Below are 15,673 nucleotides of genomic sequence, written 5' to 3' on the forward strand. Positions count from 1 at the left end.
AATGGCGTATTTTTTAGCTTTCATAGATTTTTAAACGGAGAAAAGTTTCAATTCTTTTTACTTAAGGGATATCATGCTATTAAATGTTCTAAAACAAATGTATGGAACCGCCAAGGATGTGTTTAGACTCAGTGTAACAGCACCCTATTTTGCAACTTCTTTCAGAGTACCCTGAGGGTGTATTTTGAGCCCTCTTCTGTTTTTTTTCTTTACACTGAACTTGTAAATGGTGGGTATGCTGCATGTTGTTTGTTTGTTAGTTGTTTAACGCCACACTACGTCAGTATTCAAGCTATATGACGGCGGTCTGTACCCTGACAATCCAATGATTGATATCATAAGCATTAGTCCACGCAATTGGGATACGATGACATGCATCAACCAAGTCAGCGAGCCTGTGCACCCAATCCCGTCAGTCGCCTCTTACGACAAGCATGAGTTAACCCGAATTTTGGTGGGTTATATGCTACATTTAGTCATGACATTTTGTTACTGGGGCAATTGAAGGTATATTTATGATGATGACGATGTAACATTTTCTTACTCTATTTCTTTTTATCTTCAGAGACAACTTGAATGTATTTCACCTTATTGTGATCATTGGGACTAGAGCTACATTTCGAGAATACAATGTATTTAAGGAATGGTGGCATCATGACACGTAATGACTAAAATTGTTGTCCCCGGTTTGTTTTGGGACAGCTCGCCCAAACACACCTGTCGCTCAACGTTTTGCAACTTCTTTTGAGAATCTCGGGATTTTCTTGTTCAGTGTATGCTACGTCCAACAACTTCACATCAGGAGTCGACATATTCTCCGGTCGGGGATCCTGAAATATGAACGTTATGAAGAAAGATCAGCTTTGAAAAATAACTGCCAGAGACAGAATAGTTTCGGCACCAAGACCTAACGCCCCAACATCCCCGAGCCATCACAATTGGACCTTGCAATTACCCCGTGCACGTGAATGTCAATTTTGACAGTTGTATGAAAGGCTGTCAAATTGCTCTGTTATAGTGCGCCATTTGCTCGAGTATTCCTTGAGGATGTGATATTTCATAAAATACCATATGTAATTATGCTTAACATATTTGGTCTGTAAATAATCGAGTCTGGGCCAATCAATCCAGCGGTCGATATCATGAGCATCGAATCATCGGGATACGATGACATGCATCAACCAAATCAGCGAGCCTGACCACCAGATCCCGTCAGTCGGCTCTTACAACAAGCATGGGTTGCTTACAGTCATGTCATGTCATGTCATGACATGTCTCATGTCTCATGTCATGTCATGTCATGTCACTAGGGTCTCACGGATTTCATTACTTAGCAAATGGGCACCAAAATTAGAATAACCGGTGGCGCAATGCCCTTATTTTTCTTTGTTTAAATTAGTTTAAGTCACCTTTCAATATACATTTATTAGGTTAGCTATGCGAGCCTTGTTAAATCCAAGAACAACATATGAAAATATATTATGGCAAGTCAATCTTAGTAATAAACCTGAAACAATAATGACTCAGTTCGACCTGTGCAATCTACCACGTCAAAAGTTTAGTCAGTGTAACCGCAGGGCAGAGTTATCCAAACCCCCTGCTTCTGTTATAAATTTTGGGGGGCGGTGGGGTAGCCTAGCTAGTGGTTAAAGCGTTCGCTCGTCACGCTGAAGACCTGGGTTCGATTCCCCACATGGGCACAATATATGAAGCCCATTTCTGGCGTCCCCCGCCGTGATGTTGCTGGAATATTGCTAAAAGCGGCGTAAAACCATACTCACCCACTCACTCACTCACTCACTATACATTTTGGAACGCACAAGCAGCTCTACGTCAGCATCTACGTCTCTACGTCTGCATCTACACATTCTTACTGCTACTGTAACATAGGCGGATCCAGAGGGGAAGGGAACGGAGGGAGTAGTCCAGGGGTAGTATGTTGCAGGCAGTAAACTCTAGACTGAGAGGATTTTGATATTTTGGACCCCTCCGTTTTAAGAATTCTGTGAGGTAAGCTCCTTTCACGTGTCGTTACCTGAATAACATTTGAGTTTTTGTTGAAAATGTGGGAGTTTTGCTACTGGTGACGCCAGATACTTGTAGTTGCTTGCGCAACGCCAGCAACACCATTTTCGTCTTACTAGCGTTGGCAATACTTGTTTTTCGTTTATATGTTGATGTATGTGTAATCTCTATAGACATTTCCATTTACTTAAACCTATGTATGTTATCAATATCTGCAATACTGTGTACAACTTAACATTATCTATATAGGTATCACATATATACTCTGCTTCTGAAATAAACTCTATAACGCACAATTTCCTTTTTGTCTTTTGTATCTACATTATTCTTGCTTTAAGGACGAGAAAGCTTGAGACGAACGCGATTTCAGTTCTGGGCTAGTATTGTTGATTTTCACTATACATTTAGACGCAAGTTCTCAACTCTTGCTTCAGACCGCCTCTGTGGTTTAGTGGTAGAGTATCTGCCTGGGAGGGGAAAGTCGAGGACCCCATCCCCGGCCGCGTCATACCATAAGACGGTCTTTAATGTTACCCTGCCTCGCGCTCGGGATTAAGGGGCTAAAACAAGGACTGGTCGGCTCGGAGTCATTCTACTGTGTCTGAATGGGGTATTCATGTTACACTGCAGCATTGTATCTCAGTGGGCTGCCATATAACAAAACACGCACGCACGCACGCACGCACGCACGCACGCACACAGGCGTGGGCGTGTGTGGTGGCGTCCTGACAGACGTCGTGCGAGGGTCAACGTCTAGCATTATGTCAAATTTGGGGTGAGTGTGTAATGAAATGAGGCTTGATCTTCATGATAACCAGAAGGCCACTGTGTAGTGTCCACACACTCACACACACCCTCCCCCTTGCCACCCTCCCCACGTGTCCACATGTCCTGGGACTAGGACACATACACTCATACAACCCACCCCCTTGCTACCCTCACCACGTCCTGGAACTAGGACACATACACTCATACAACCCACCCCCTTGCTACCCTCACCACGTCCTGGGACTAGGACACATACACTCATACAACCCACCCCCTTGCCACCCTCCCCACGTGTCCACATGTCCTGGGACTAGGAGACATACACTCATACAACCCACCCCCTTGCTACCCTCACCACGTCCTGGAACTAGGACACATACACTCATACAACCCACCCCCTTGCTACCCTCACCACGTCCTGGGACTAGGACACATACACTCATACAACCCACCCCCTTGCCACCCTCCCCACGTGTCCACATGTCCTGGGACTAGGACACATACACTCATACAACCCTCCCCCTTGCCACCCTCCCCACGTCCTGGGACTAGGACACATACACTCATACAACCCACCCCCTTGCTACCCTCACCACGTCCTGGGACTAGGACACATACACTCATACAACCCACCCCCTTGCCACCCTCCCCACGTGTCCACATGTCCTGGGACTAGGAGACATACACTCATACAACCCTACCCCTTGCCACCCTCCCACGTCCTGGGACTAGGAGACATACACTCATACAACCCACCCCCTTGCCACCCTCCCCACGTCAACTTTCCCTTTATGTCGAGAAATATTCTTGCAACTAGAGCCTTTGGTGTTTATATTTCACAAGATTTCAAAGAGCGTCATAAGACTCTTGCAGAGAAGTTGTTTGATCAAGGTTACAACTTCCAAGGCTCAGTAAAGCTTTCAAAAAGTACAAAATTTGATGCTACAGTGACAAAAATGATGCCCGATGTTCTCGTGTGGTTTTCTTGGGGGTGAACAAATGACTTGCCTTTGCATGTGTTTGTGACGGTTGTCATCGTGGGGGCATGATACGATCACCTTGTCGCGAACACCTAGTATCACTATGGGTTAATGTTGAGGCGCGATTCCACGATACAATCGCATTGCTTTCGACTAAATAAAATAAAACAAAGGCGACAATTTAGTGTTTGCGCACTACGTCATACGGATCAAATACCAAGTTCATGGACAATAGAAAATGCTATAAAATCTTGTTTACAATGCCTTGTATTTCTAAGCTTTTGTGAACTAACTTCTCCATAACAAGACTTTCAAAAGAACTTCTGATGAGTGGGATTTTTAGATTATTTTCTTAAAGCTTCGGCATAAATGATGTAGTGTTTGATGTTGGCAGTTCGTTAATAATGAGACGATAAGCGCCATGAAACACTGTTTGCATATATGGACCATTGAGAAAGCGGGATCTCGTATCGATTGATTGGCATGCCTGCGATACCAGATAAGTACTCCAGGTTTGAGGTGTCGACCGCTTGTTTATTGTGGAATTGCTGTCAGTCTTTCATTCAATAAAAAATCTGTCTGTCTGTCTGTCTGTCTCTCTCTCTGTGTCTGTCTGTATGTGTCTCTCTCTGTTTGTCTGTCTCTCTCTCTGTCTGTCTGTCTCTCTCTGTGTCTGTCTGTCTCTCTCTCTCTCTGTCTCTCTCTGTCTCTTTCTCTGTCTCTCTATGTGTCTGTCTGTCTCTCTCTCTGTCTCTCTCTCTCTGTCTCTGTCTCTCTCTCTCTGTCTCTCTCTGTCTCTTTCTCTGTCTCTGTCTCTCTCTCTCTCTCTGTTTGTCTGTCTCTCTCTCTGTCTGTCTGTCTCTCTCTCTATCTGTCTGTCTGTGTCTCTCTCTGTCTGTCTGTCTGTCTGTCTCTCTCCCTGTCTCTCTCTCTGTCTGTCTCTCTCTCTGTGTCTCTCTCTCTGTCTGTCTGTCTCTCTCTCTGTCTCTCTCTCTATGTCTGTCTCTCTGTCTCTCTCTCTCTTTCTCTCTCTCTCTGTCTGTCTCTCTCTCTGTCTCTCTCTCTGTGTCTCTCTCTGTCTGTCTGTCTGTCTCTCTCTGTGTATCTCTCTCTCTGTCTCTCTCTGTCTCTCTCTCTGTCTGTCTGTCTCTCTCTCTCTCTCTCTCTGTCTCTCTCTCTCTCTCTCTCTCTCTCTCTCTCTCTCTCTCTCTGACCAAGGGACGCAACTCTGCACAGCGAATCGCGGCGCCTTAGACAACTGGGCAAACCGTGCCCCCCTATACACATGAGGACCAATTAGACACAAGGCCTATATGAAAGTAAGATAATATTCCGGATTTCGTAGAAAACAATTAAATTTATGACACCCGTGAAGATCCGGGGTAGAATAGGTCTTCAGCAACCCCTGCTTGCTGTAAAAGGCGACTGTGCATGTCGTAAGAGGCGACTAACGGGATCGGGTGGTCAGGCTCGCTGACTTGGTTGATGCATGTTATCGTATCCCAATTGCGTGGATCGATGCTCATGGTATCAATCACTGGATTGTCTGGTCCAGACTCAATTATTTACAGACCGCCGTCATATAGCTGGAATATTGCTGAGTGCGGCGTTAAACAACAAACAAACACATGTCTGAAAAAGGAGTGCGTCAGACTGATTGGACACGAGATGTGTATGTTACAGTGTGTTCGAAGTATCGATTAAAACGTTATCATTATACTCACTCGTTATCCATTCAGTGTTTGTTGACATCCACCAATGCATTGTCATCAGGAAACAGGGTCGTCATGGATACCCTCTGACAAATTACCTCAAGATTTGAATCACTTGATTGCAGCATAGTGAAGAAGTTGATTTAGGAGGACGATGGCTAAAGCATCGGTGTGTGTGCTGATTGCTACTGTGCTCAGAACTACAGGTTTGTTTCTCTTTATGTTTATGTTTAGTGTGTTTAGTGTGTTTATGTTTCAGTTCATGTGTCGTTATTCTATAAAGAAGGCGATCTAGGGATAGAAGGATAATTTTAATGTCTCTTATTTTTAAGTTTTCTATCAGATTACTGGAAGTATTTCAAAACAATCTTTATGTACAACGCTATTGCTTGTTGAACAGATCACAGTTCGGTGTTTAGAAAACCTGAAAGAAATATTCGAAACCCTCGGTGCCACATACATAGCTGCATTAAGGCTAAACTATCAGAAACATCTGATTGTGGGTTCGAATCCCGGTTCAACCCCGATAATGTTTCTAGGTTTGTCAGCACCATACCCGTGCTCGTGCGTTTCATCAAAGTGGTAAACTTCGAACTTTCCTCCCACATTATAACGGGAATACTCTTCGAAGCGGCGTTGAACCCAGCTTACTCACTAACTCATTATTTAACACACAGACAGAGAGATGAAAGGCGTCGTATAACACAATCCATAGGCTTGTTTCGGGACATTAAAGTCTAATATTTCTTAAAATAATTTTCAACAACGACATTCTCTCGATCCAGGTTTGGATCTGCCGAACCTTGCACTGAACAAGCCCACAGAACAAAGCTCATTACATGAAACATGGACATCTGATCTGGCTGTTGACGGCCAAAACGGCACTAACAATGATGCCAGACAATGTGCCCATGTGGCGGAAGCAAAGGGTGTGGTAGAGTGGTGGCAAGTAGACCTCCAGCAGACCTTCTCGGTCCTAACTGTCTCCATCACCAACAGGAACCAAGTCCGTAAGTAAAATAAACAATAATATCCAGATCGCATGTATAGTGAGGCTAAAACACGAACTGAAACTCAAATTAAACACACACGCACACGCACACGCACGCACGCACAGACACACACACACACACACACACACTTAGCAATAATCGATGTATTTAATTCCGCGTCTGACATTTCTGAGCGCTAAGACGTCTTTGAAGATGTTTCACCTTTTTTGTAGTTTTCTTTGAACATATGCCATCGTGAGGCAGAATACGCTCGCCTTTACGCATGAATGTGTGTCTTGCATTGGGTGTTAGCAGGTTGCTAGTCTTTCTAATTTATTGTGTTGTTTTTAGATTTAACTTAAATTGATCTTAATTATTGAAGTACCTGCAACAACTTTCCACAGACGCAGGGAACACAAACTGGTTACTGCTTATATTTTATGTCCGACTGATATACAATAATATCACACTTTCATCACGTCATCAAGGAGGATGATCCGGCCAAATTGTTACATTTATCTATGGCTATCATACACAGCAAACCATTCGATCACTTGTAACTTCCAGGCAAACCAAACTAACTTCAGTCATTACTTTATATACATAATATAATATACTAGATTTGAAGGTGATATGAATAATAATACAGTTAATCTGAATCCGAAAGGTATGACGTTCAGTTAAATTCTGTCATAAGCATGAATCTAGAATGCGACAACAGAGTATTGATATAGGAAACATGTACTTTTCACTCATATAAAAAACTTCATATATATCAACACTTGAAAGGGCAATATATTTAATAGAATCATTTCCATTTAGAACGAGGAACACAGACTAAAAGCATAACTATTGGCATAATAATAATCCATTACATCTTTACTGATATTGGTGTAGAAAACTTATCAATACCAAATCTGCCTTTAACATTTCGTAATATGAATGACTGGACCGCGGTCCAGTGGAAAAAGCATCTGCCTGGAGAGCAGAAGGTCGGTGGGTCGAACCCGGACCGCGTCTTATCAAATATCGTCTTTCTTGATATTGATGGTGCTTGGTTTCGGGATGACATCTCAGTGGGCTAGCATTATAAAATCGGCATTAGTCCGGACGAGTACAAGCGGTTCTAGCCCGTGAAGATCCGGGGTAGAATAGGTCTTTAACAACCCATGCTTGCCGTGAAAGTCGACCACGCTTGTCGTGAGAGGCGACTAACGGGACCGGGTGGTCAGGCTCGCTGGCTTGGTTGATGCATGTCATCGATCCCAATTGCGTGGATCAATGCTCAAAATGTCAATCACTGGATTGTCTGGTCCAGACTCGATTATTTACAGACCGCCGTCATATAGCTGGAATATTGCTTAGTGCGGCGTTAAAGAACAAACCAACTCCGGAATGTGGTAAATGAATGGCTACATAGACCATGTAAATTGCTATTATTAGGAAGGTTCTATAATAACGATTAGAACTCAATAACAAAAGGTGAGATGAGGTTAGGTGAAATGGGGTTTAACGTCGCGTCCAAGATTATTGCACTTATATAGCGACGTGCATGTACGTGTGTGTGTTTGTGTGGCTGCTTGTACTTGTCCGGACTGATGCCGATTTATAGTGCTAGCTCACAGAGATACCATGCCGCAGTTTAACATGAATACCCCACTCAGACACAGTATATTGACTCCGAGCCGACCAGTCCTTGTTTTAGCCCCTTAATGCCGAGTGCCAGACAGGGTAACAACAACTACCATCTTTTAACGTCTTGACGCGGCCGGGAATCGAACCCCGGACCTTCCGCTCTCCGGGCGGACGCTCTACCACTAGACCACGGAGGCGGTCCAATAACATCTAAGGATCTATTTTGTGCTCACATTGCTACCAACGCTATTGTCAAATTAGCCGCCCAGTAATCATATGCAACATCCTTATATACTGCTAAACAATGTTATAAGACAACTATATCAAAGAGTATAGTGATAGTGGTTCATTCTCAACTAAATCGGCTGGGCCAGCTATTGTAATCAGACGTCTATCAGAGAATGAACAATACATTTGAAGAGAGAGACCAGCACACAGACCACACTTTTACGGTACCATCAAATCATAACTCTTTCCAACGCATGTTCGTTATAATGTAATACATCTCTATCCACATGTAAGACGACCTCAGCCATTTAAGTCTGACAGAAAACATTTCTTTTCATGTCTGATTGATAAATTTGATGTGTATGTGAAAATAGACATGCTTGACGATGATGACACGCTTTTGTTGTTTCCCGGTGCAGATAGTCATGACTTAACTGATGAAATTGATTATGATACTTGGGGACACATCTTTCTCTCGTTTTGCCACTTTATATGGAATTGGGGCGGTGGGATAGCCTAGTGGTTAAAGCGTTCGCTCGTCACGGCAAAGACCCGGGTTCGATTCCCGACATGGGTACAATGTGTGAAGCCCATTTCTGGTGTCCCCCGCCGTGATATTGCTGGAATATTGCTAAAAGCGGCGTAAAACCATACTCACTCACTCATTTATATGAAATTTCAAGAAATATCTTATGTATATCTAATAGACACATATACCCTACTCCTCACAAATTATGCATTGTAAATTGTGAATTCAAAGCACTATATATATCAAGTAATCAAAATAATGTATTGTGAATAACGTATTTGCCTGTGTAAGATCTTCGGATTCAAATCTGGAGGATAAAAAGATATTCATTTATTCATCAGCAAAGACCATTTCTTGATATGGGTACAATGTGTGAAGCCCATTTCTGGTGTCCCCTGCCGTGATATTGCTGGAATATTGCCAAAGGCGACGTTAAACAATACTCACTCACTCCCATTTCTAGGTATAGGTTTCATATGATTTATTTAGTAAAACATTTTCATGCACTGAAGTGAAGCGTAATTTATATAACGATTCTCGTTGACAATGCACATCTGTGGTTTGCTTGAGGAATTCCAGATGAATAAATTATATCGTCAAATTGATCACAAATGTGCAGTGGACAAACAATACAATGCTACATATTGGCCGTAAAGGGAATATTTGTTGTGACAACTATATTTGTATCTACGTTCCAACCGGATACAAGTTTCTTGATATTGATTTGTAATTGTGAATAACCAAGAACACAACACCTGAAAATATCATAAAATAATCATTGCACATTATTCTGCTGCTTTACTGTAAGATCATATAACACTACAGCATGAATTAATCACCTCCAGTCAAGTTAATGATACTTTGCATAAATGACACGATCGTTAAGTGTTTGATTTTCTTACTCTGAATATTATATTTAATAGATGATATAGCGTTTGATTCCACCATCAGACGAGGCTATGCTACGTTGGTTGTTTGCCTCTCTGGGTTACACGTGTAGCGTGTGCGCTCGTGCATACGTGAATCAGTGGAATAAAACTTAAGCATTTTATTATCATGTCGGTAGACATATTAACCGAAGTATATATCGATTTCTCCTCACTCAAATAAACTGACGTCCAAAAGAAACTTTACCAACTGAAAATATAAATTTCAGACAAAGTATAAATATTTTTTCGATGAAGTCTATATAAAACACATAACCTAAATACAACAATAGTGTATGCAGAACATGTTAATCGTCTGTTACATGTTTGCGAGATAAAACGCGAAAAAGTGAAAAACACGTGCACCACGGTCAACTGCAAATGCACGTGCGGGTAAGGGTATAAAACGATTGCAACGGCAAGTCAGACATCCACAGTGATAAAAAACACAAAAGAAATGCCACGACTCACAGTCGAACAACGTGAACGAGCCTTGGGTATGATACAGATGGGAGCCACCCACGCCCATATTGCACGAACCTTCGGTTGCTCCCCGTGTTGCCGTTACCAACTTGATGCAACGATACAGACAGACAGGGCGGACCGCTGACAGGCCATGAACAGACAGACCCAGGGTGACCACGCCCCGTGATGACCGGTACTTGCGTACCTTGCACCTCCGAAATCGCTTCCTGACAGTGGCGTCATAGGCGACAAATGCCGTAGGTCGTAGGGTTAGTCGACAGACAGTGGCCAGGAGACTCAGGGCCCGTGGAATCAGGGTTTTTAGACCATACAGAGGACAGCTATTGACAGCGCAACATCGTCGTCTGCGATTGAGATGGGCCCGCACTGTACGACGTTGGCAACGACGTGACTGGCAGAGGGTTGTCTTCACTGACGAAAGTCGATTCTGTATGTTTAGGGCTGATGGAAGACAACGTGTTTACCGCCGAAGGGGTGAACGAACGGCAGCGTGTTGCGTGCAGGAGGTCGTACCATATGGTGGAGGGAGTGTCATGGTGTGGGGAGGGATCTGCGGGCAGGAGAGGACACCGCTGGTCATCGTTGACGGAAACTTGACAACTCAGCGTTACATGGATAACATTCTTCGCCCAGTTGTCCTACCATTTCTCCAACAGCAGCCACGTGGGGTCATTTATGAGCATGACAACGCTAGAGCCCATGCAGCCAGAATTGTTACTAACTTCCTCGCACCCAACAACGTCAACGTCCTGCCGTGGCCTGCACGCTCACCCGACATGTCCCCCATAGAACACCTCTGTGACTTGATAGATCGTCGTGTTCGACAACGACCACACTCTCCAGCCAACCGGCAAGAACTGATCTTGGCCCTCCAAGACGAATGGCGTCAAATCCCACGTGACCTCCTCAGACCACTGACTTTTTCTGTGCGTCGAAGAGTTTTTGCGTGTATTGAGGCATTTGGTGGTCACACACGCTAGTAATGACTTGTTATTGAACGTGAGCGATTGTTTATGTACTCTGCCTATTGTCCATGATTCTGAAAGCTCGAGTTTTGTACCACACCCGACTTTGAGGGGCTCTGACGTCATTCTCGGTCGCGGTACGATTGTCATTTTCAGTGTTGATTATGTTGATATATTGATCTTCTCAATACACTTTACTTCATGCATGTTTGTTTTGTTGTTTATGAGCAAGAGTGATTTCAAACTCTGGTAAAGTTTCTTTTGAACGTCAGTATATATAGCAGAAGTTATATTTACAAAGATGTTCCAGAACAGGGAGGGGGAAAGTCACATGCAAACTTCATACTCAAAAAAGCCTTCAAATAGACAGCGTGTGTATTTTGTGCATTTGACTGTTTGTAGCTTCAAACACTGTAATTACAAAACATGTTGGATAGCTTTGACTATCATATCTGACTCATTCGTATGAGATGTGTGACCATTACGGAAAATTAGCCCTAGTAAATACAGAAAAAGAGTCAACAATTACTAGCAATACTGAACCGACGGCCCTTAAGGAGTCAATTGGATTCTAGCCCATTCACTTGTGGTTAAGGAAGTCCGGGTTGAGCGAGAGACAACAAGATTACATGTCTTCACGAAACTTATCTGTTCGATGAAGGAGAAACAGATCTTTGTTTACTGGATAAACAGATGACCCATGTTCAGTTATATAACTAATTAAAATAATGCAGCTTCATGGCCGCCCTTCGAGGTCTTTGTTTTGTGCTTAACAAATATATATATGCATATATATGAATATATATTAACAAATATATATAAATATATATTTGTACGCTGCTTATCTTGGTGATTAATAATGCGCTTGGACAAACTAGAGGTGAGGTTAGGTGAAATGGGGTTTAACGTCGCGTCCAAGATTATTGCACTTATATAGCGACGTGCATGTACGTGTGTGTGTACGTGTGGCTGCTTGTACTAGTCCGGACTGATGCCGATTAATAGTGCTAGCCCACTGAGATACTATGACGTAGTTTAACATGAATACCCCACTCAGAAACAGTATATTGACTCCGAGCCGACCAGTCCTTGTTTTAGCCCCTTAATGCCGAGCGCCAGACAGGGTAACAACAAGTACCATCTTTAAACGTCTTTTGGTATGACGCGGCCGGGAATCGAACCCCGGACCTTCCGCTCACCGGGCGGACGCTCTACCACTAGACCACGGAGGCGGTCGGACAAACTAGATGTCTAACGAGTGATACATGACTACACAGGGGTGTGAGGACCTGATTCACACTTGCTGATGGAATACAAATTAACCCTGATCATAATACATTTGTTTGGTCTCTATACTAGCATTGTATCCATGTCACACACACACACACCAAGACCATACACTTACTTTAATATTAACAATAGTACATGAAGGTTCCTGTGTTATTTTTGTATTGATGCTATTCACGTATATTACAGTATTTTAAACAATAGAGTTAACTTTCCTTTCTAGAAGTATATTGGAGTGGCGATGTAGATGCAGTTTTTTCCCCAGGGGTGGACTAAAATCTGCTTCGTTATTTCAAATGAAAGCTTTCATATTGTACGAATATATTGCATGAATCCGCCAAAATAAAACCGTGCCTTAATTGTTGAGTGAGTGAGTGAGTATGGTTTTACGCCGCTTTTAGCAATATTCCAGCAATATCACGGCGGGGGACACCAGAAATAGGCTTCACACATTGTTCCCATGTCGGGAATCGAACCCGGGTCTTTGCCGTGACGAGCGAACGCTTTAACCACTAGGCTACCCGACCGCCCCTTTATTTGTTATGTGAAAATTACTTGGGGACATTGGTACATGGGGATGAGTAATCGTTGGAAAGACGTAAACAAAATTTTAAAAGACACTTTATTTTTGTCTCACATATGTGTCATGATATGCGTAAATACGTTGACCCAGTTTCAGTGTAGGGAGATATAAGCACTTTTGGACAGTGTGACTAATTTATGTGTCAGTCTACAGGAGTAAACATATGACCATTAGGAAGGTTAAATATAACAAACGCACTCACAACGTTGTGGGTTTCAGTTTTAGCAATATATTTTCTTTCGCTTCCAACAGCTGTCTCGTACTTTTCAAGAATCCTTTTTGTTAAAGCTGATTTTGTATATAATCATATCTATTTGTATGATACAGAATTTTCGTGACCCTAAAATATTTTTGGTTACTTTTGTTTATATTAAGATTTTGCAAACACGAAACTATTTCGTTGGTCGCAAATACCAGAGGTGGTGAACCGTCCCTATGTGATAGGTAGTGAGAATATACGATTCAAGGTTTGTCATTTGTAATGAAATAATTCAATTTTCCGCTAGACAACTACACAAAAGGTATATAATAAATAGGATATTCCATGTCTTTTAAAACATCATGTTTCTCTTATCTCGTGACGTGGGAAATAGAGAATGTTACATGTGTCGAGTGAAATACCATGAGAAAAAAACATATTACCACATTTGCTTTTCACCCAGACACAAGATTTGGAGTTAATGGTCCATCCTCATATGTACATTTAAAAACGTGTCTTAACATGTTTTCCCAGTCCGTGGGTGTCTTTTAAATGCACAACATGCACCTCACGTTGAACAGGAGTGTGTATCTTAGACTTCAGACTATATTATTACCATATGCTTTCTTCCATCCAGACGAAAGATTAACCAACTTCACTGTGGAAGTCCATACTTCTGACCCGATGACCAGCAACAACACCGGCCTACAAGTCTGCTATTTGCATGAAGGCACGGTGGGCAAGGGTTTGACGGTAGACTTGACCTGCGCCGTCAACACCATTGGACGTTACGTCAGAATCGTCAAGTACAACTCCGGTGATGCGCCCTTGACCTTGTGTGAAGTGGAGGTGAGGGGAGCCCCAGTGCGCAACACAGGCGGAGGTAAGGGAGTTCCATTACACAAAGCAATGTCTATGGTGCCACGAACTCTCTGAATTACCTTTGTAGAACAAAGTGTTGATAGGGATATGTTGGAACCTTAAGGTATGTCGTCTGAAAGAAAGTAATTCGAGTAAACGAGGTACAGTAAACTACGTTTATAACAAACATGCTTATAACGAACTGACGGATATAACGAACATATTTTTAGTTCCGGCCATTTGCTGTACATATGCTTTTTATATGCTTATAACGAACTACGGTATTACGAACTAAAATTAGTGGTCCCTTTGAGTTCGTCATAACCGTAGTATACTGTATCTGAATCGTGACTGTTATTATTGAGCATGCTCGTGAAACTGGAGGCGCCAATGTCACTTGAGTGTCACAGTAACACACACAATGGGAGTGTAACATGTTTTATGAAAAAAATATATATTTCAAACTGCACTCATATAGTATACATCCCTTAATATGTTTCAGTATCATATGCCGTGTTCGGTCGTCACAGCACAGGAGCCAGGGAGTCTCACAACATCATCGCCAGCCATGAAAACATCGGGAAGCTCGACTGTGCCAAGATGTGTCTCCGTAAGGCGACTTGCAACGCCTTCAACACCAGGTCTCCCTCAATGGGCGTGGTCAGTTGCGAGCTGCTGGCCGTGGCCCTTGACCCCGTCACTAATCCACCATGGGATGTATATGAGATCATCATGAAAAAATAATGTGATAGAAAAAGTTATAGTCCTCGCACGATTATATTTAGCAGTGTGTGCATCTCCAACTAGATCAATAGCGCTTTTTAAATACATCATGTAAACCTTTATCTTCCAGTCGGTTCCGGTAATGAGTGAGTGAGTGAGTTAAATTTTAAGTCACATCGGCAATATTTCAGCCATATCGTGACTATCAATAGTTAAACATAATACATATATTTAAACATTTTATAAAAAACCTGTCAACGAAGGACAGTAAAATCACTAGACTTATCACAGAAAAAGATATAAAACTAGGAAGGAATTATAAATGAGCATAGCACAATGCATGACGATACAATATAAAAATGGGCTACAGATCGCCAGCAGCTGAAGGTAGATCACCATGCCAGGGTCCATGGGGACTTACAGTACTTTTGCTACCTGCATGGACCCCAGCCGGATTTAAATCATCCCTTCAGCTGTTGGCGATTATTGACAAGGTTAGCCAAAGTTAAACGAACATATATACTACGAATAAAAACGTGGCTGAAATAAATATACTGTGAAAGGCGTGGTCTTACATTTCTGGTAATGAGCGTACGCTTACTTACTTACTTACTTACTTACTTACTTACTTACTTTAACGTGCGCTTTCCGACATTATTCGTATTTCGTACACGGCTGAACGTACGTTGCACACTCTGCTAAATATAGCCGCTCGCAGTCACCTGACTGTTGACCTTTGCCCGGATTGTAGTCACGTGATGAGAACTCATTGAT

At 42.6% G+C, this 15,673-nt stretch overlaps 1 protein-coding gene across 1 annotated transcript; it reads left to right on the forward strand.

Annotated features, from left to right (window-relative positions):
- The first annotated feature begins 5,639 nt into the window (after positions 1–5,639).
- Positions 5,640–14,920, forward strand: LOC139452469 (fucolectin-3-like). Its single transcript, XM_071233963.1, has 4 exons — positions 5,640–5,691; positions 6,271–6,495; positions 13,953–14,198; positions 14,679–14,920. The coding sequence occupies exons 1-4, from the start codon at positions 5,640–5,642 to the stop codon at positions 14,918–14,920; spliced, it is 765 nt and encodes a 254-aa protein (XP_071090064.1).
- Positions 14,921–15,673: the final 753 nt, after the last annotated feature.

The sequence above is a fragment of the Haliotis cracherodii genome, unplaced genomic scaffold, assembly GCF_022045235.1.
Source record: "Haliotis cracherodii isolate W230 unplaced genomic scaffold, xgHalCrac1.p SCAF_10, whole genome shotgun sequence".
Lineage (NCBI taxonomy): Eukaryota > Metazoa > Mollusca > Gastropoda > Lepetellida > Haliotidae > Haliotis > Haliotis cracherodii.